The sequence below is a fragment of the Procambarus clarkii genome, unplaced genomic scaffold, assembly GCF_040958095.1.
Source record: "Procambarus clarkii isolate CNS0578487 unplaced genomic scaffold, FALCON_Pclarkii_2.0 HiC_scaffold_488, whole genome shotgun sequence".
NCBI classification, from domain to species: Eukaryota; Metazoa; Arthropoda; class Malacostraca; order Decapoda; family Cambaridae; genus Procambarus; species Procambarus clarkii.
The window spans coordinates 66947-87979 of NW_027189521.1; the positions used below are offsets into that span (position 1 = coordinate 66947).

Here is a 21033-nt window from a genome sequence, read left to right on the forward strand (position 1 = left end):
TTTCGGCCAGCTCACTTGCTTTATTTGTAATCCTATGTTTCAGTACCTTAAAGCTTACTTTCCTTAGACCTTACTCACATACTCTCCGCTGTGATGTAGGAAGCTGCTACATTAGCAGAGACATGTGGGTAAGTACTCCTGTTGGGTAGTTAACTGGGGATGGAGGGAGAGGTGGTGGGGGATAGGTGGTGCATGGGATGGCAGGGACTACGGGGGCCTGGGATGGCAGAGACTACGGGGGCCTGGGATGGCAGGGACTACGGGGGCCTGGGATGGCAGGGACTACGGGGGCCTGGGATGGCAGGGACTACGGGGGCCTGGGATGGCAGGGACTACGGGGGACTGGGATGGCAGGGACTACGGGGGCCTGGGATGGCAGGGACTAAGGGGGCCTGGGATGGCAGGGACTACGGGGGCCTGGGATGGCAGGGACTACGGGGGCCAGGGATGGCAGGGACTACGGGGGTCAGGGATGGCAGGGACTACGGGGGCCTGGGATGGCAGAGACTACGGGGGCCAGGGATGGCAGGGACTACGGGGGCCTGGGATGGCAGAGACTACGGGGGCCAGGGATGGCCGGGACTACGGGGGCCAGAGATGGCAGGGACTACGGGGGCCTGGGATGGTAGGGACTACGGGGGCATGGGATGGCAGGGACTACGGGGGCCAGGGATGGCAGGGACTACGGGGGCCAGGGATGGCAGGGACTACGGGGGCCTGGGATGGCAGGGACTACGGGGGCCTGGGATGGCAGGGACTACGGGGGCCTGGGATGGCAGGGACTACGGGGGCCAGAGATGGCAGGGACTACGGGGGCCTGGGATGGCAGGGACTACGGGGGCCTGGGATGGCAGGGACTACGGGGGCCTGGGATGGCAGGGACTACGGAGGCCTGGGATGGCAGGGACTACGGGGGCCTGGGATGGCAGGGACTACGGGGGCCTGGGATGGCAGGGACTACGGGGGACTGGGATGGCAGGGACTACGGGGGCCTGGGATGGCAGGGACTACGGGGGCCTGGGATGGCAGGGACTACGGGGGCCTGGGATGGCAGGGACTACGGGGGCCTGGGATGGCAGGGACTACGGGGGACTGGGATGGCAGGGACTACGGGGGCCTGGGATGGCAGGGACTACAGGGGCCTGGGATGGCAGGGACTACGGGGGCCTGGGATGGCAGGGACTACGGGGGCCTGGGATGGCAGAGACTACGGGGGCCTGGGATGGCAGGGACTACGGGGGCCTGGGATGGCAGGGACTACGGGGGCCTGGGATGGCAAGGACTACGGGGGCCTGGGATGGAGGGACTACGGGGGCCTGGGATGGCAGGGACTACGGGGGACTGGGATGGCAGGGACTACGGGGGCCTGGGATGGCCGGGACTACGGGGGCCTGGGATGGCAGGGACTACGGGGGCCTGGGATGGCCGGGACTACGGGGGCCAGGGATGGAGGGACTACGGGGGCCAGGGATGGGAGGGACTACGGGGGCCTGAGATGGCAGGGACTACGGGGGCCTGGGATGGCAGGGACTACGGGGGCCTGGGATGGCAGGGACTACGGGGGCCAGGGATGGAGGGACTACGGGGGCCTGGGATGGCAGAGACTACGGGGGCCTGGGATGGCAGGGACTACGGGGGCCTGGGATGGCAGGGACTACGGGGGCCAGGGATGGCAGGGACTACGGGGGCCTGGGATGGCAGGGACTACGGGGGCCTGGGATGGCAGGGACTACGGGGGCCAGGGATGGCAGGGACTACGGGGGCCTGGGATGGCAGGGACTACGGGCGCCTGGAATGGCAGGGACTACGGGGGCCTGGGATGGCAGGGACTACGGGGGCCTGGGATGGAGGGACTACGGGGGCCTGGGATGGCAGGGACTACGGGGGCCTGGGATGGCAGGGACTACGGGGGCCTGGGATGGCAGGGACTACGGGGGCCCGGGATGGAGGGACTACGGGGGCCTGGGATGGCAGGGACTACGGGGGCCAGGGATGGCCGGGACTACGGGGGCCTGGGATGGAGGGACTACGGGGGCCAGGGATGGCAGGGACTACGGGGGCCTGGGATGGCAAGGACTACGGGGGCTTGGGATGCTGTACACTATGGTGGCCTGGGATGCTGTACACTATGGTGGCCTGGGATGCTGTACACTATGGTGGCCTGGGATGCTGTACACTATGGTGGCCTGGGATGCTGTACACTATGGTGGCCTGGGATGTTGTACACTATGGTGGCCTATGTGGGAACCGACCTGTGAGATTTATATTTATTTAATTTATATGAATTTATATTTACGTTAATTTATATACTTCGATAGCAATTTGTATAATGATAAGTGGACTGTATTTCTGCAATAATCTCATAATCTCACAAATCGATCCTCTACACATTAGGGGGGTTTATTAAATTAATATATATGCAGCCAATCAAACTACAGTAACTACATACATTGAAGAGGTTCCTTATCTTATAGTACAGCAGGTTAGTCCACCAGGTATAACTAGGGTGTAGACACCAAATTATCCTCTTTGAGGTAGCTTCCATATCACCCAGTAACTGGTGCACAAATCTTGCTTCCTCGTCTTGACCTGTCAAAAGTGCGCTAGCTGTGAAGCCAGAATCCTATATATGACAAGTATTTCAGAGAAAACTGTACATGGAACATGAAGACCTGGCTTAATTACCTTTAGTTTGAGGCTTCCACGTGCTCTAACTGGGTCACCCTATATAATGACATTAATGGCCATAAATGAAAGATACACGGGTTTCGGAAAGAACACTTAACTTGAATTGTAGACATCGTGTTGGAGATGGTACCTTTGGTTTCCATAACACTACGTCCAAGTAAAATTAACAGGAGCCGAATTTGCTCCCGTGTGAGCCTCTGGTCTCAATATAAACAATGGCTGTTTAACACTCCATACTATTGACGTTACTGGCCGACATTGTCCAGATATGATAGGAGCTAAATTTGCTCCACACGTCTCGGAGGTGACACAACAATGGCCGCCTCCTTCCTCCCTCCCTGGCTTACATTGTCCAGATGTCCAAAGGTGATAGAAGGGTCACATTTACTCTACTTTACTACTGATAATTAAATTAATTTATATAAGATGTTTTATGATGGTAAAGTCCAAAGACTAATGTATTTAAGAACAATTCCCAGCAAAATAGCTGGTGAATTATAATAGTATGTGGTGATGATATCCCGTTTTCCTTAGACGGTAATTCCACTACAAGTTACGTTTTCTATGGGTAACTTGTTTATACAACACAGCTCTTATCTGTCTGTATGATATTATATGGTGTCGGATTTTCCGACAGCCTAGTATGCTGTACACTATGGTGGCCTGGGATGCTGTACACTATGGTGGCCTGGGATGCTGTACACTATGGTGGCCTAGGATGCTGTACACTATGGTGGCCTGGGATGCTGTACATTATGGTGGCCTGGGATGCTGTACACTATGGTGGCCTGGGATGCTGTACACTATGGTGGCCTGGGATGCTGTACACTATGGTGGCCTGGGATGCTGTACACTATGGTGGCCTGGGATGCTGTACACTATGGTGGCCTGGGATGCTGTACACTATGGTGGCCTGGGATGCTGTACACTATGGTGGCCTGGGATGCTGTACACTATGGTGGCCTGGGATGCTGTACACTACGGTGGCCTGGGATGCTGTACACTATGGTGGCCTGGGATGCTGTACACTATGGTGGCCTAGTATGCTGTACACTATGGTGGCCTGGGATGCTGTACACTATGGTGGCCTGGGATGCTGTACACTATGGTGGCCTAGGATGCTGTACACTATGGTGGCCTAGGATGCTGTACACTATGGTGGCCTGGGATGCTGTACACTATGGTGGCCTGGGATGCTGTACACTATGGTGGCCTGGGATGCTGTACACTCTGGTGGCCTGGGATGCTGTACACAATGGTGGCCTGGGATGCTGTACACTCTGGTGGCCTGGGATGCTGTACACTATGGTGGCCTGGGATGCTGTACACTATGGTGGCCTGGGATGCTGTACACTATGGTGGCCTGGGATGCTGTACACTATGGTGGCCTAGGATGCTGTACACTATGGTGGCCTGGGATGCTGTACACTATGGTGGCCTGGGATGCTGTACACTATGGTGGCCTGGGATGCTGTACACTATGGTGGCCTGGGATGCTGTACACTATGGTGGCCTGGGATGCTGTACACTATGGTGGCCTGGGATGCTGTACACTATGGTGGCCTGGGATGCTGTACACTATGGTGGCCTGGGATGCTGTACACTATGGTGGCCTGGGATGCTGTACACTATGGTGGCCTGGGATGCTGTACACTATGGTGGCCTGGGATGTTGTACACTATGGTGGCCTAGTATGCTGTACACTATGGTGGCCTGGGATGCTGTACACTATGGTGGCCTGGGATGCTGTACACTATGGTAGCCTAGGATGCTGTACACTATGGTGGCCTAGGATGCAGTACACTATGGTGGCCTGGAATGCTGTACACTATGGTGGCCTAGGATGCTGTACACTATGGTGGCCTGGGATGCAGTACACTATGGTGGCCTGGGATGCTGTACACTATGGTGGCCTAGGATGCTGTACACTATGGTGGCCTAGGATGCTGTACACTCTGGTGGCTTGGGATGCTGTACACTATGGTAGCCTAGGATGCTGTACACTATGGTTGCTTGGGATGCTGTACACTATGGTGGCCTAGGATGCTGTACACTATGGTGGCCTAGGATGCTGTACACTATAGTGGCCAGGGAGGCTGTACGCGATGGTGGCCTGGGATGCTGTACACTATGGTGGCCTAGGATGCTGTACACTATGGTGGCCTAGGATGCTGTACACTATGGTGGCCTAGGATGCTGTACACTATGGTGGCCTAGGATGCTGTACACTATGGTGGCCTGGGATGCTGTACACTATGGTGGCCTAGGATGCTGTACACTATGGTGGCCTAGGATGCTGTACACTATGGTGGCCAAGGATGCTGTACACTATGGTGGCCTAGGATGCTGTACACTATGGTCGCCTGGGATGCTGTGCACTATGGTAGCCTAGGATGCTGTACACCATGGTGGCCTGGGATGCTGTACAATATGGTGGCCTGGGATGCTGTACACTATGGTGGCCTAGGATGCTGTACACTATGGTGGCCTGGGATGCTGTACAATATGGTAGCCTGGGATGCTGTACACTATGATAGCCTAGGATGCTGTACACTATGGTAGCTTGGGATTATGTACACTATGGTGGCCTAGGATGCTGTACACTATGGTGGCCTGGGATGCTGTACATTATGGTAGCCTAGGATGCTGTACACTATGGTGGCTTGGGATGCTGTACACTATGATGGCTTGGGATGCTGTGCACTATGGTGGCATGGGATGTTGTACACTATGGTGGCCTGGGATGCTGTACAGTATGGTGGCCCTGGGATGCTGTACACTATGGTGGCCTGCGATGCTGTACAATATGGTAGCCTGGGATGCTGTACACTATGGTGGCCTAGGATGCTGTACACTATGGTGGCCTAGGATGCTGTACACTATGGTGGCCTAGAATACTGTACACTATGCTAGTCTGGGATGCTGTACACTATGGTGGCCTAGGATGTTGTACACTATGGTGGCCTAGAATACTCTACACTATGCTAGTCTGGGATGCTGTACACTATGGTGGCCTAGGATGCTATACACTATGGATGCCTGGGATGCTGTACACTAAGGTAGCCTGGGATACTGTACACTATGGTGGCCTAGGATGCTGTATACTATGGTGGCCTTGGATGCTGTACACTATGGTGGCCTAGGATGCTGTACACTATGGTGGCCTAGGATGCTGTACACTATATGGTGGCCTGGGATGCTGTACACTATGGTGGCCTGGGATGCTGTACACTATAGTGGCCTGGGATGCTGTACACTATCGTGGCCCTGGGATGCTGTACACTATGGTGGCCTAGGATGCTGTACACTATCGTGGCCTGGGATGCTGTACACTATGGTGGCCTGGGATGCTGTACACTATGGTGGCCTAGGATGCTGTACACTATGGTGGCCTGGGATGCTGTACACTATGGTGGCCTAGTATGCTGTACACTATGGTGGCCTGGGATGCTGTACACTATGGTTGCCTTTGATGCTGTACACTATGGTGGCCTGGGATGCTGTACACTATGGTGGCCTGGGATGCTGTACACTATGGTGGCCTAGGATGCTGTACACTATGGTGGTATGGGATGCTGTACACTATGGTGGCCTAGGATGCTGTTCACTATGGTGGCCAAGGATGCTGTACACTATGGTGGCCTGGGATGCTGTACACTATGGTGGCCTGGGATGCTGTACACTATGGTGGCCTGGGATGCTGTACACCATGGTGGCCTAGGATGCTGTACACTATGGTGGCATGGGATGCTGTACACCATGGTGGCCTAGGATGCTGTACACTATGGTGGCCTGGGATGCTGTACACTATGGTGGCCTAGGATGCTGTACACTATGGTGGCCTAGGATGCTGTACACTATGGTGGCCTGGGATGCTGTACACTATGGTGGCCTGGGATGCTGTACACTATGTTGGCCTGGGATGCTGTACACTATGGTGGCCTAGTATGCTGTACACTATGGTGGCCTAGGATGCTGTACACTATGGTGGCCTAGTATGCTGTACACTATGGTGGCCTGGGATGCTGTACACTATGGTGGCCTGGGATGCTGTACACTATGGTGGCCTGGGATGCTGTACACTATGGTGGCCTGGGATGCTGTACACTGTGGTGGCCTAGGATGCTATACACTATGGTGGCATTTGATGCTGTACACTATGGTGGCCTGGGATGCTGTACACTATGGTGGCCTGGGATGCTGTACACTATGGTGGCCTGGGATGCTGTACACTATGGTGGCCTGTGATGATGTACACTATGGTGGCCTGGGATGCTGTACACTATGGTGGCCTGGGATGCTGTACACTATGGTGGCCTGGGATGCTGTACACTATGGTGGCCTGGGATGCTGTACACTATGGTGGCCTGGGATGCTGTACACTATGGTGGCCTGGGATGCTGTACACTATGGTGGCCTGGGATGATGTACACTATGGTGGCCTGGGATGCTGTACACTAAGGTGGCCTGGGATGCTGTACACTATGGTGGCCTGGGATGCTGTACACTATGGTGGCCTGGGATGCTGTACACTATGGTGGCCTGGGATGATGTACACTATGGTGGCCTGGGATGCTGTACACTATGGTGGCCTGGGATGCTGTACACTATGGTGGCCTAGGATGCTGTACACTATGGTGGCCTGGGATGATGTACACTATGGTGGCCTGGGATGCTGTACACTATGGTGGCCTGGGATGCTGTACGCTATGGTGGCCTGGGATACAATGGAATATGGTGAAGTATAGTGGCTTGGGAAAGGCCAAGGAAAAATGTGTACTGGAAGGCTAGTACAGTGGAGATCAAGAATATCAGAGACTATTTGAAATCTGAGTGTGAGTGTGTGGTATGAGCCTGTGTGTTGTGAGTGTGTGGTGTGTGTGGTGTGAGTGTGTTGTGTGAGCGTGTGGTGTGAGTGTGTCGTTTGATTGTGTGGGGAGAGTGTGTGATGAGAGTGTGTGAAGTGTGTGTGTGAGAGTGTGTTTGTGTGTATGGTTTGAGTGTGTGGTGTGAGTGTGTGAGTGTGTGGTGTGAGTGTGTGAGAGTTAGTGAATGTGTGGTGTTAATGTGTGGTGTGTGGTGATTGTGTGTGGTGTGAGTGCGTGGTGTGAGTGTGTGCGAGTGCGTGTGTGTGTGTGTGTGTGTGTGTGTGTGAGTGTGTTTGCTGCGTGTGTTGTGTGAGTATGAGGTTGTAAGTGTGTGGTATAAGTGAGAGAGTGTGTGATGTGAGTGTGTGGTGTGAGTTTGAGGTTGTAAGTGTGTGGTATAAGTGAGAGAGTGTGTGATGTGAGTGTGTGGTGTGAGTATGAGGTTGTAAGTGTGTGGTATAAGTGAGAGAGTGTGTGATGTGAGTGTGTGGTGTGAGTGTGTCGTGTGAGTGAGTGTGTGGTTGAGTGTGTTGTGTGAGTGTATGGTGTGTGTGGGTGTGTGGTGTATGTGAGTGTATGGTGTGAGTTTGTTGTGTGAGTGTGTGGCGTGAGTGTGTGAATGTGTGGTGTGAGTGTGTGAATGTGTGGTGAGAGTGTGTGAATGTGTGGTGAGAGTGTGTGAATGTGTGGTGTGAGTGTGTAGTGTGAGTGTGTGAGTGTGTGGTGTGAGTGTGTGGTTTAAATGTGTAAGTGTGTGTGGTGTGAGTGTGTAGTGTGAGTGCGTTAGTGTGTGATGTGAGTTTGTAAGTGTGTGGTGTTAGTGGGTGTGCTGTGAGTGTGGTGTGAGTGTGTGGTGTCAGTGTGTGAAGTGTGTGGTGTAAGTTTGTAAGTGTGTGGTGTTAGTGGGTGTGCTGTGAGTGTGGTGTGAGTGTGTGGTGTGAGTGTGTGTGTGTGCGGTGTGAGTGTGTGGTGTGAGTGTGTGTGTGTGTGGAGTGAGTGTGTGGTGAGAGTGTGTGGTTTGAGTGTGTGATTTGAGTGTGTGAGTGTGTGTGAGTGTGTGGTTTGAATGTGCGGTGTGAATGTGTGGTGTGAGTGTGTGGCGTGTGTGGTGTGAGTGTGTAGTGAGCGAGTGGTGTGAGTGTGTGGGTTTAGTGGGTGGTGTGAGTGTGTGAGAGTTTGTGAATGTGTGGTGTGTGGTGATTGTGTGTGGTGTGAGTGTGTGCGAGTGCGTGTGTGTGTGTGTGTGTGTGTGTGTGTGTGTGTGTGTGTGTGTGTGAGTGTGTTTGCTGCGTGTGTGATGTGAGTATAAGGTTGTAAGTGTGTGGTATAAGTGAGAGAGTGTGTGATGTGAGTGTGTGGTGTGAGTATGAGGTTGTAAGTGTGTGGTATAAGTGAGAGAGTGTGTGATGTAAGTGTGTGGTGTGAGTGTGTCGTGTGAGTGAGTGTGTGGTTGAGTGTGTTGTGTGAGTGTATGGTGTGTGTGAGTGTGTGGTGTATGTGAGTGTGTGGTGTGAGTTTGTTGTGTGAGTGTGTGGCGTGAGTGTGTGAATGTGTGGTGTGAGTGTGTGAATGTGTGGTGAGAGTGTGTGAATGTGTGGTGTGAGTGTGTGGTGTGAGTGTGTGGTTTAAATGTGTGAGTGTGTGTGGTGTGAGTGTGTAGTGTGAGTGCGTTAGTGTGTGGTGTGAGTGTGTGATGTGAGTTTGTAAGTGAGTGGTGTGAGTGTGTGGTGTGAGTGTGTGGTTTAAATGTGTGAGTGTGTGTGGTGTGAGTGTGTAGTGTGAGTGCGTTAGTGAGTGATGTGAGTGTGTGGTGTGAGTGTGTGATGTGTGTGGTGTAAGTTTGTAAGTGTGTGGTATTAGTGGGTGTGCTGTGAGTGTGTGGTGTGAGTGTGTGGTGTGAGTGTGTGGTGTGAGTGTGTGGTGTGAGTGTGTGTGTGTGCGGTGTGAGTGTGTGGTATTAGTGTGAGGTGTTAGTGTGGTGTGAGTGTGTGGTGTCAGTGTGTGAAGTGTGTGTGGTGTAAGTTTGTAAGTGTGTGGTATTAGTGGGTGTGCTGTGAGTGTGTGGTGTGAGTGTGTGGTGTGAGTGTGTGGTGTGAGTGTGTGGTGTGAGTGTGTGGTGTGAGTGTGTGTGTGTGCGGTGTGAGTGTGTGGTGTGAGTGTGTGTGTGTGTGGAGTGAGTGTGTGGTGTGAGTGTGTGGTTTGAGTGTGTGATTTGAGTGTGTGTGAGTGTGTGGCGTGTGTGGTGTGAGTGTGTAGTGAGCGAGTGGTGTGAGTGTGTGAGTTTAGTTGGTGGTGTGAGGTGTGAGTGTGTGGTGTGAGTGGGTGGTGTGAGTGTGTGGTTTGATTTTTGTGGTATGAGTGTGTGGGGAGAGTGTGTGAGTGTATGGTGTGAGTTTGCGGTATTAGTGTGTGGGGTGTTAGTGTGTGTGGTGTAAGTGTGTACTGTGAGTGTGTTGTGTGAGTGTGTGGTTTGAGTGTAAGGTGTGTGTGGTGTATGTGGTTTTAATGTGTGGTTTGTGTGGTGTGAGTGTGTTTTGTTAGTGCATGGGATGTGAGTGTGTTGTGTGAGTGTGTGTTGTGTGAGTGTGTGTTGTGTGAGTGTGTGTGTGAGTGTGCGGTGTGAGTGTAAGTGAGTGTGTGGTTTGAGTGTGTGGTTTCAGTGTGTGTGAGTGTGTGGTGTGAGTGTGTGTTGTGTGAGTGTGTGTGGTGTGAGTGTGTGTGTGAGTGTGCGGTGTGAGTGTAAGTGAGTGTGTGGTTTGAGTGTGTGGTTTCAGTGTGTGTGAGTGTGTGGTGTGAGTGTGTGTTGTGTTAGTATGTGTGGTGTGAGTGTGTGTGTAGTGTGTGTGTGTACTCACCTAATTGTGCTTGCGGAGGGTTGAGCTTTGGCTCTTTGGTCCCGCCTCTCAACTGTCAATCAACTGGTGTACAGATTCCTGAGCCTACTGGGCTCTATCATTTCTACATTAGAAACTGTGTATGGAGTCAGCCTCCACCACATCACTTCCTAGTGCATTCCATTTATTAACTACTCTGACACTGAAAAAATTCTTTCTAACGTCTCTGTGGCTGATCTGGGTACTAAGTTTCCATCTGTGTTCCCTTGTTCGTGTCCCACCCGTGCTGAAGAGTGGGATACAAGAGTGAGTGTAATAATTCTGTCTTGTAATAAGAGGATAATATAAGAGTGGGAGCCACACCCATGTGTGAGTGTGTGTGAGTGTAAGTGTGTAAGCGTGTGGTGTGAGTGAGTGATGTGTGTGTGTGTGTGTGTTTACTAGTTGTGTTTACTAGTTGTGTTTTTGCGGGGGTTGAGCTTTGCACTTTCGGCCCGCCTCTCAACTGTCAATCAACTGTTTACTAACTACTTCTTTTTTTTCGCACACCCCACACACACACCCCAGGAAGCAGCCCGTGACAGCTGACTAACTCCCAGGTACCTATTTACTGCTAGGTAACAGGGGCACTTAGGGTGAAAGAAACTTTGCCCATTTGTTTCTGCCTCGTGCGGGAATCGAACCCGCGCCACAGAATTACGAGTCCTGCGCGGTATCCACCAGGCTACGAGGCTCCCACCTCCCTACGAGGTGTGTGTGTGTATGTGTGTGTGTGTGTGTGTGTATGTGTGTGTGTGTGTGTGTGTGTGTGTGTGTGTGTGTGTGTGTGTGTGTGTGTGTGTGTGTGTGTGTGTGTGTGTGTGTGTGTATGTGTGTGTGTGTGTGTGTGTGTGTGTGTGTGTGTGTGTGTGTGTGTGTGTATGTGTGTGTGTGTGTGTGTGTGTGTGTGTGTGTGTGTGTGTTGTGAGTGTCTGGTTTGATTGAGTGGGGAGAGTGTTTGAGTGTGTTAGAGAGTGTGAGTGTGTGATGGGAGTGTGTGAGAGTGTGTGAATGTGTGAAGTGAGTGTGTGAGTATGTGTGTGTATAGTGTGAGTGTATGGTGTGAGTGTGTAAGTGTGTGAGGTGTGAGTGTGTGAGTGTGTGAGAGTTTGTGAATGTGTGGTGTGAGTGTGTGGTAAGTGTGTGTGTGGTGTGAGTGTTTGCGAGTGCGTGTGTGTTTGTGTGAGTGTGTTTGGTGTGTGTGTGTGTGTGGTGTGAGTATGTGGTGTAAGTGTGTGGTGTAAGTGAGAGAGTGTGTGATGTTAGTGTGTAGTATGAGTGTGTGAGTGTGTAGTTGAGTGTGACGTGTGAGTGTGTGGTGTGTGTGTGGTGTGTGTGAGTGTGTAAAATGAGTGTGTGGTGTGAGTTTGTTGTGGGTGTGTCGTGTGAGTGTGTGAATGTGTGGTGTGAGTGTGTGAATGTGTGGTGTGAGTGTGTTATGTGAGTGTGTGGTGTGAGTGTGTTATGTGAGTGTGTGGTGTGAGTGTGTGGTTTAAATGTGTGAGTGTTTGAGTTTGTGGTGTGAGTGTGTGCTAGGAGTGTGTGATGTGTGTGGTGTAAGTTTGTAAGTGTGTGGTGTTAGTGTGTGTGGTCTGAGCGTGTGGTGTGTGTGTGGTGTGAGTGTGTAGTGTGAGTGTGTGTGTGAGAGTGCAGTGTGAGTGTGTGGTTTGAGTGTGTGGTGTGAGTGTGTGGTGTGAGTGTGTGTGGTGTTAGTGTGTGTGGTGTGAGTGTGTGGTGTTAGTGTGAGTGGTGCGAGTGTGTGGTGTGAGTGTGTGTTGTAAGTGTGTTAGTGGAGTGTGTGTGAGTGTGTGACGTAATTGTTTTTGGTTTTTGGTGTGAGTGTGAGGTATAAGTGTGTGTGGTGTTAGTGTGTGGTGTTAGTGTGTGGTGTTATTGTGTGGTGTGTGTGTGTGTGTGTGTGTGTGTGTGTGTGTGTGTGGTGAATTTGTGATGTGAGTGTGTGGTGTGCGTGTGTGGAGTGAGTGTATTGTGTGAGTGTGCGGTGTGTGTGTGTGTGTGTGAGTGTGTGGTGTGAGTGTGTGGTGTAAGTGTGCGTGTGTGCAGTGTGAGTGTGTGGTTTGAGTGTGTGGTGTAAGTGTGCGTGTGTGCGGTGTGAGTGTGTGGTGTGAGTGTATGTGTGTGTGTGTATGTGTGTGTGCGGTGTGAGTGTGTGGTGTGAGTGTGTGTGTGTGCGGAGTGAGTGTGTGGTTTGAGTGTGTGGTATGAGTATGTGATGTGAGTGTATGTGAGTGTGTGGTTTTAGTGGGTGATGTGATTGTGAGGTGTGAGTGTGTGGTATGAGTGGGTGGTGAATTTGTGTGGTGTGAGTGTGTGGTGTGAGGGTGTTGTGTGAGCGTGTGGTGTGAGTGTGTGGTTTTAGTGGGTGATGTACGTGTGATGTGTGAGTGTGAGGTATGAGTGGGTGGTGTGAGTGTGTGGTGCGTGTGGTGTGAGTGTGTGGTTTATTTTTGTTGTTTGAGTGTGTGGGGAGAGTGTGTGAGTGTATGGTGTGAGTGTGTGGTATTAGTGTGTGGGGTGTTAGTGTGTGTGTTGTGAGTGTGTGGTGTGAGTGTAAGGTGTGTATGGTGTGTGTGGTGTGAGTGTGCGGTGTTAATGCGTGTGGTGTGAGTTTTGTGAGTGGTGTTAGTATGTGTGGTATGAGTGTGTAATGTGAGTGTGTGTGAGTGTATGGTGTGTGGGTTTGGTGTGTGTGTAATCACCTAATTGTGCTTGCAGGGGGTTGAGCTTTAGCTCTTTGGTCCCGCCTCTCAACTGTCAATCAACTGGTATACAGATTCCTGAGCCTACTGGGCTCTATCATTTCTACACTTGAAACTGTGTATGGAGTCAGCCTCCACCACATCACTTCCTAATGCATTCCATTTATTAACTACTCTGACACTGAAAAATTTCTTTCTAACGTCTCTGTGGCTCATCTGGGTACTAAGTTTCCATCTGTGTTCCCTTGTTCGTGTCCCACCCGTGCTGAAGAGTGGGATACAAGAGTGACTGTAATAATTCTGTCTTGTAATAAGAGGATAATATAAGAGTGGGAGCCTCACCCATGTGTAAGTATGTGTGGTGTGAGTGTGTATGTGCATGTAATGTGTAGTGTGTGTGTAAGTGTAAATGTGTGGTGTGAGTGAGTGATGTGTATGTGTGTGTGTGAGTGTGTGGTGTGAGTGTGTGGTGTGAGTGTGTTTGTGTGTGGTGTGAGTGTGTGGTGTGAGTTTGTGGTGTGAGTGTGTGGTGTGAGTGTGTGGTGAGTGTGTGGTGTGAGTGTGTGGTGTGAGTGTGTTGTGTGAGCGTGTGGTGTGAGTGTGTGGTTTTAGTAGGTGATGTGAATGTGTGGTGTGAGTGGGTTGGGTGAGTGTGTGGTGTGTGCGTTGTGAGTGTGTGGTGTTAGTGGGTGTGGTGTGAGTGTGTGGTGTGAGTGTGTGGTGTGAGTGTGTGTGGTGTGAGTGTGTGTGAGAGTGCAGTGTGAGTGTGCGTGTGTGAGTGTGTGGTTTGAGTGTGTGGTGTGAGTGTGTGAGGTGAGTGTGTGTGTGTGGTGTGAGTGTGTGGTGATAGTGGGTGTGGTGTGAGTGTGTGGTGTGAGTGTGTGGTGATAGTGGGTGTGGTGTGAGTGTGTGGTGTGAGTGTGTGGTGTGTGTGTGTGTGGTGTGAGTGTGTGTGAGAGTGCAGTGTGAGTGTGTGTGTGTGAGTGTGTGGTTTGAGTGTGTGGTGTGAGTGTGTGAGGTGAGTGTGTGTGTGTGGTGTTAGTGTGTGTGGTGTTAGTGTGTGTGGTGCGAGTGTGTGGTGTGAGTGTGTGGTGCGAGTGTGAGATGTGAGTGTGTGTGAGTGTGTGGTGTGAGTGTGTGGTGTGAGTGTGTGTGTGTGTTATGTGAGTGTGTGATGTGAGTTTGTGGTGTGAGTGTGTGGTGTGAGTGTGTGGTCTGAGTGTGTGGTGTGAGTGTGTGGTGTGAGTGTGTAGTGTGGGCGTTGGTGTGAGTGTGTGGTTTCAGTAGGTGATGTGAATGTGTGGTGTGAGTGGGTTGGGTAAGTCTGTGGTGTGTGTGGTGTGAGTGTGTGGTTTGATTTTTGTGGTTTGATTGTGTGGGGAGAGTGTGTGAGAGAGTGTGTGAGTGTGTGAAGTGAGTGTGTGAGAGTATGTGTGTGTATGGTGTGAGTGTGTGGTGTGAGTATGTGAATGTGTGGTGTGAGTGTGTAGTTTAAATGTGTGGTGAGTATGTGTGGTGTGTGTGAGGGAATGAAGATTCCCTCAGCTAATTTTCCTAGTTTCTAGATTAGGCTAGTCGCTCTAGGGACTCGTAGAAACTGAAGCTATCAAACTAACATATACTTGTGGGGTGTTGAATGAAAGCTTATGTTAAGGACTGTCGGTTGGGACTGGTTAGATGTCTGTGATTGCTCTGTAGAGAGAATTACAGAAATTTTCCTGTTTTTGTGAAATAGGACGAGGTGAGAGTAAAGTGGTATGAGAGGATACTTGACTAAAACCGTTAGAGGTGGAGGGAGAGTGGGGTGAACGTTCCCCCCCCCCCCATGTGAAACATTGCGCCATTGTCTTTAGGCCTCCCCCTCCTTGTGACGTCACGGGACGCCTGAGGGTGAGCGAGGCCTCTGATTGGGTTAGGACCTCTGCTCTGAGCTGTGTTTTGGCGCGAACAGCTGTGATTGGAAGCGGCACGAGGGAACAGTGCCGGCTTCGTGCTGATTGGTCAAAACAAAGTAGGGGGGAGATATGGGCATTTGAGTTTCCCTGCCCACCATAAAGTCAGTTGGAATTGGGCGGCAAGTGGAGGAAGAAGTGACTGGTGGAGATGGCAGGCCTGCCACCTCCACCCCCCGTTAATCGCTTCTGTCGTCCAAATTACTCAGCGAGCATGGCACTCCTGCCATCAGGGGTTGTGTCAAGGCCCAATTGGCGTGAATTGGGGCCAAGGATTTACGGAAGGAACAGTAAAAAGTTAAAGAGACAGTTGACAGTGTTCACCCATGAGGCAGCTGGCAGAGCCTCATGTTGTAACAGGTGGTTTGAATAACCTGTCTAGTAGTGATGGACAATTAGCGGAAATCGAGCAGGGCCTCCTAGTGTAATTGTGGTGAGATTACAGGCCCATGTTGGACTTTGAGTTCCGCCAGGCGGCGTCAGTGTGGGGACGCCGCCGGCCATTGTCACTCCAGTGTAGAGCAAGGCAGGCTCTGGTTTGCTGGAGTTGTTGGTGATTCCTCAACCACGTGTGTATGCCCGGGGGCCACCCCCAGGCAACCCCAGGCCGCCCGCGGCCACACCCGGCGCCCACAGCCGCCCGGAGGCGCCCGAGGCCGCCCGCGGCAACCCGCGCCGCCCACCTTGGCCAGCTGTCCGGGGGGCTACCCCAGGCCACCCGCGCGGCCAAACCCCACCCTACCCCGCGCGCCAGCTCAGCCGGGTGGGGTGCTATGACGTCATGCGCTACCCGTGGCCACCCCTAGGACCACGAGGTGGCCACATGTTGGGCCACGTGGTTAGGCCACCTTCCCTGGACATTCTAGGGCCACACCTCGCACGAGGAGCGAGCTAGGTGTTTACAGCCAGAGAGGTAGTGACCAGGAAAAGGATTGTGGTGAATATCCAGAGCCGTGAGTACAATAAAAGTGTTACAGTGAGGGTAGCAGCTGAGTGACAGCTGTCAGTGGCACGTCCAGGTGACTGGTAGGGCCGTACCTGGAGATGGATGTTGTACTCGGTACCACACTATAGATATATTGTATATAAGTGTGTAGACTGACTCGAGTATGTACCGGTCAGTGTAGAGATTTAACATGTAAGTGATCCAGCCTGTCGATTCTATATAATCGTTCAGACTGGATTAATGCCATAGAGTACCGTATTGTATCATTAGAGGTAGGCAGGCCAGGTTGCAGGAATGTCAGTGGGTACCCTGAGGTCTGTGTAGTTAGAGATACATTTACCTGATGATATAATTTTCATTGATTATGTGAATGCCATTTCTATGTGTTCATTTGCATGTTTATGTACTGTGTTGTGTGGTGAGTCAGTAGATGTGATTGCTGACTGATTGCCTAATGATGTCATTAGCATGTGGGGTATGCTGACGGCATCATTATGTTTCAGGTTTGTGCAGTATTTTTATCAGTTTATACGATATTGCTGCCCTAGGAACTGTGTTGAGGGTTTAAGGAACCTCTAGGATTATTCAGGGGAATTCACAGTGCTTAATGAGAGCAGGCAATTGATGGGTTAATTGCCTTGCTGAGGTAAGAGTGTGTTCACAGTAGTCCTTTGCGACGGTTGCAAGATAAGGGGGGGCAGTAATATTGGTATACTCTTGTGTGTAGCACAGCAGTGTGTCATTATTGTGTGGGCACAGTAATTAACGAGTTGCAGTAGCTGCAACCGTATGTGGGCAGTGCATTTGTGTTGTTGCATGCCATTGTAGTGTGACCTAGGTAACGCTGGGGTTACTTTGTTTCTTTAAGTTGTGTTGAGGACTTAAGGATTCAGTGAGTTAATAATTGGGGAATTAACTGGATAAGGGGTGCACACTTATTGTGGAGTGAGTGAGGGCTGTTATGAGAGAGAACAGTGTTGAGCTTGAGTGAGATACGTCTCGGGAGCAATTAATTGTCCGTGTGACAACTAATTGACCACTCTAGCTAATTATGTAATTAGCCTTCTCATCATGAATTCACGTAGTGGGAGAGGGTCTGTCAGAGTCTGTCAGTATTTGTGTTAACGTAATTTGCTCGAGACTCATTACCTTTCTGGGTATAGCAATTAGTGGCTCATGTTAATTTGTGGAGTAATTAACATCTGGAGAGCTCCGATGACCCGGTAAAGCGAGGTCATGGAGCTAGCATAAATCGTTGTATTAATCATATCCTGTCTGAGGACAGTGGATTAGTGGCACATCTTGTTAATTAGGGGTAATTAACTCCTTTCCCGTGAATTCACAGTGTTTGATGAGACCTGCTTAGGCAGTGCGGAGTGAGACGTATTTATGGATGATTAATTATCGGTCCTGGTGACAGTTAATTAATTACTCGGAGTTAATTAGGGTAATTAACACTTACTAGTAATTTTTTGACACAGACTGTTGAGAAGCTACCAAGTTAGGGTAGGCTTAGTTAACGTAACTCAATGGGGATGTAATTAGTGGTCCGTTTGACCTTAATTGAGGATTACTCACTGAATACTTGCTAGGAGTCAAGTGTGATGTAATATAAGTTTGAGTTATTGTTAACATGAGAGACAAGTGTTAAGGATTAACGTAGAGTATCATCATGTTGTTGTCTAGTGTGAGACAATTGTTTGTGATTACCGTGGTACTTTGTTGCTGACTGCTGCGATCAGTCAATTAACGTAATTAATCACTTAAGGCAATTTCTTTTGGTTGTCGTCTGGTGACGAGAGTAGAGCCATCTAGGGATTTGTGGAGCTGTGTCTCAGAATCCCGCCTTGCCTGTCTTTGTTGCTGTTTACAACAGGGCAACATCTTGTAGGGAGTTGCAAAGAGTGTTCACACTGGGTTGTGATAGGGGGGGGGGGGTCACTGTTGGACTACCCGCCTAGTTACGTGGGTCTCTCCTGGGGGGCGGGAGGACCCCTAAGCTTGTGATTATAGTAGCTGTCAGGGAAACCGAGACACTATTGATTGCATGCTTGTGTCTTCAGTGGATATCCTTCATTTGTTCAGTTAGTTCATGTTGTCAGCCCTAAGTGTCAGCAAGATGGAGCCTGCTGTCACTTCTCGAGGGGCTGTTGAATAGCTGTGTTGCAAATGCCACTTGATGTACAATAACGTAACCATTCGCTGTGGTGTAACTTAGTCTGTGATATTTTTCTTTGATTTGCAATATTGCGTCATCAGTGGGCACACCTGTGTTCAGGTTAGTTCAGTATGCAGCCTCACAGCAAGGGTTGCTATTTAGCTGTTTGTTATCGTGCCACTGGATTGACATTAACGTAACGTAAACTCGGTAATGTAGTAGTTAGTCTCTTGTTATTAATAAATTTTTATGTTATAGAAAACGGTCTTTGATGTCAACCCTTCAATCATATTATTCCACCATATTTCTGCATATTATTAAATGTTGATGTGATCTTGATAAGGCGGCTGTTCTTGGGAATTCGAATTCCAATTCATAGCGCCACATCAAATATAAATATTTGATTGTGAAAACCCGTCAGTTACCCTTTATTAGTTTTAACGTCCTGTTTAACTAGGAGGAGCCAGCGGCCTATTGTGGACAGGTTTTCACCCCTGGTGGTGGAGGCCTGGCGGTTTGCTCCCGCTTTTCCTTTTTCTATTGGACTCATGCTTAACTGCTGTGAGCAGACTTTAAACTTGTAGTCCACCTCCTAAGGGAGGTAGGCGTAGAAAAAAATCTCACAGTGTGAGTGTGTAGTGTGAGAACGTGAGTTTGTGGTGTGAGTGTGTGATGTGTGTGGTGTAGGTTTGTAAGTGTGTGGTGTTAGTGTGTGGTGTGAGTGTGTGGTGTGAGTGTGTGGTGTGAGTGTGTGATGTGAGTGTGGGGTGTGATGTGAGTGTGTGTGGTGTGAGTGTGTGGTGTGAGTGTGTGATGTGAGTGTGTCGTTTGATTGTCTGTTTTGTGTGTTGTGTGAGTGTGTAGTGTGAGTGTGTGAGTGTGTTGTTATTGGGTGAGTGTTTGGTGTGACTGTGTTGTGTGAGCGTGTGAATGTGTGGTGTGAGTGTGTGCTTTGAGTGTGTGTGAGTGAATGTGTAGTGTGAGTGTGTGGTGTGAGTGTGTTGTCAGGGTTTGTGTGAATGTGTAGTGTGACTGTGTGGTGTGATTGTGTGGAGTGAGTGTGTGAGTGTGTTATATGAGGGTGTGGGATGAGTTTGGGGTGTGAGAGTGTGATGTGAGTGTGTGGTTTAAGTGTGTGGTGTGAGTGCGTGAATGTGTAGTGTGAGTGTGTGCTGTGAGTGTGTGATGTGTATGGTGTAAGTTTGTAAGTGTGTGGTGTTAGTGTGTGGTGTGTGTGAGTGTGTGGTGAGAGTGTGTGGTATGAGTGTGTGGTATGAGTGTGGGATGTGTGTGGTGTACGTTTGTAAGTGTGTGGTGTTAGTGGGTGTAGTGTGAGTGTGTGTATGTGTGGTGTGAGTGTGTGTGAGAGTGCAGTGTGAGTTTGTGTGAGTGTGTGGTTTGAGTGTGTGGTGTGAGTGTGTGGTTTGGTTTTTGTGGTCTGAGTGTGTGGGGAGAGTGTGTGAGTGTATGGTGTGAGTTTGTGGTATTAGTGTGTGGGGTGTTAGTGTGCGTGGTTTGAGTGTGTGGTGTAAGTGTGTGGTATGAGTGTGTGGTTTGTGTGGTGTTAGCGCGTGTGGTGTGAGTGTGTGGTGTGAGTGTGTTGTGTGAGTGTGTTGTGTGAGTGTGTGTATGTGAGTGTGCGGTGTGTGTGAATGTGTGGTTTGAGTGTGTGGTGTAAGTGTGTGTGGTGTGAGTGTGTAATGTGAGTGTGTGTGAGTGTATGGTGTGTGTGTGGTATGTACTCACCTAGTTGTACTCACCTAGTTGTGTTTGCGGGGGTTGAGCTCTGGCTCTTTGGTCCCGCCTCTCAACCGTCAATCAACAGGTGTGCAGATTCCTCAGCCTATCGGGCTCTGTCATATCTACACTTGAAACTGTGTATGGAGTGAGCCTCCACCACATCACCCCCTAATGCATTCCATTTGTCAACCACTCTGACACTAAAAAAGTTCTTTCTAATATCTCTGTGGCTCATTTGGGCACTCAGTTTCCACCTGTGTCCCCTTGTGCGTGTTCCCCTTGTGTTAAATAGACTGTCTTTATCTACCCTATCAATCCCCTTCAGAATCTTGAATGTGGTGATCATGTCCCCCCTAACTCTTCTGTCTTCCAGCGAAGTGAGGTTTAATTCCCGTAGTCTCTCCTCGTAGCTCATACCTCTCAGCTCGGGTACTAGTCTGGTGGCAAACCTTTGAACCTTTTCCAGTTTAGTCTTATCCTTGACTAGATATGGACTCCATGCTGGGGCTGCATACTCCAGGATTGGCCTGACATATGTGGTATACAAAGTTCTGAATGATTCTTTACACAAGTTTCTGAATGCCGTTCGTATGTTGGCCAGCCTGGCATATGCCGCTGATGTTATCCGCTTGATATGTGCTGCAGGAGACAGGTCTGGCGTGATATCAACCCCCAAGTCTTTTTCCTTCTCTGACTCTTTCAATTTCCTCTCCCAGATGATACCTTGTATCTGGCCTCCTGCTCCCTACACCTATCTTCATTACATTACATTTGGTTGGGTTAAACTCTAACAACCATTTGTTCGACCATTCCTTCAGCTTGTCTAGGTCTTCTTGAAGCCTCAAACAGTCCTCTTCTGTTTTAATCCTTCTCATAATTTTAGCATCGTCCGCAAACATTGAGAGAAATGAATCGATACCCTCCGGGAGATCATTTACATATATCAGAAACAAGATAGGACCGAGTACAGAGCCCTGTGGGACTCCACTGGTGACTTCACGCCAATCGGAGGTCTCACCCCTCACCGTAACTCTCTGCTTCCTATTGCTTAGATACTCCCTTATCCACTGGAGCACCTTACCAGCTAC

At 50.4% G+C, this 21033-nt stretch overlaps 1 protein-coding gene across 1 annotated transcript in view; it reads left to right on the top strand.

The window, feature by feature from the left end:
- Window positions 1-247: 247 nt before the first annotated feature.
- Window positions 248-21033, top strand: part of LOC123767797 (spidroin-1-like) — a 56745-nt gene continuing 35959 nt past the window's right edge. The window contains exon 1 of the mRNA XM_069320834.1: window positions 248-2096. Within this exon, the coding sequence (XP_069176935.1) occupies window positions 248-2096 (1849 nt within the window). The remainder of the gene's footprint in view (window positions 2097-21033) is intronic.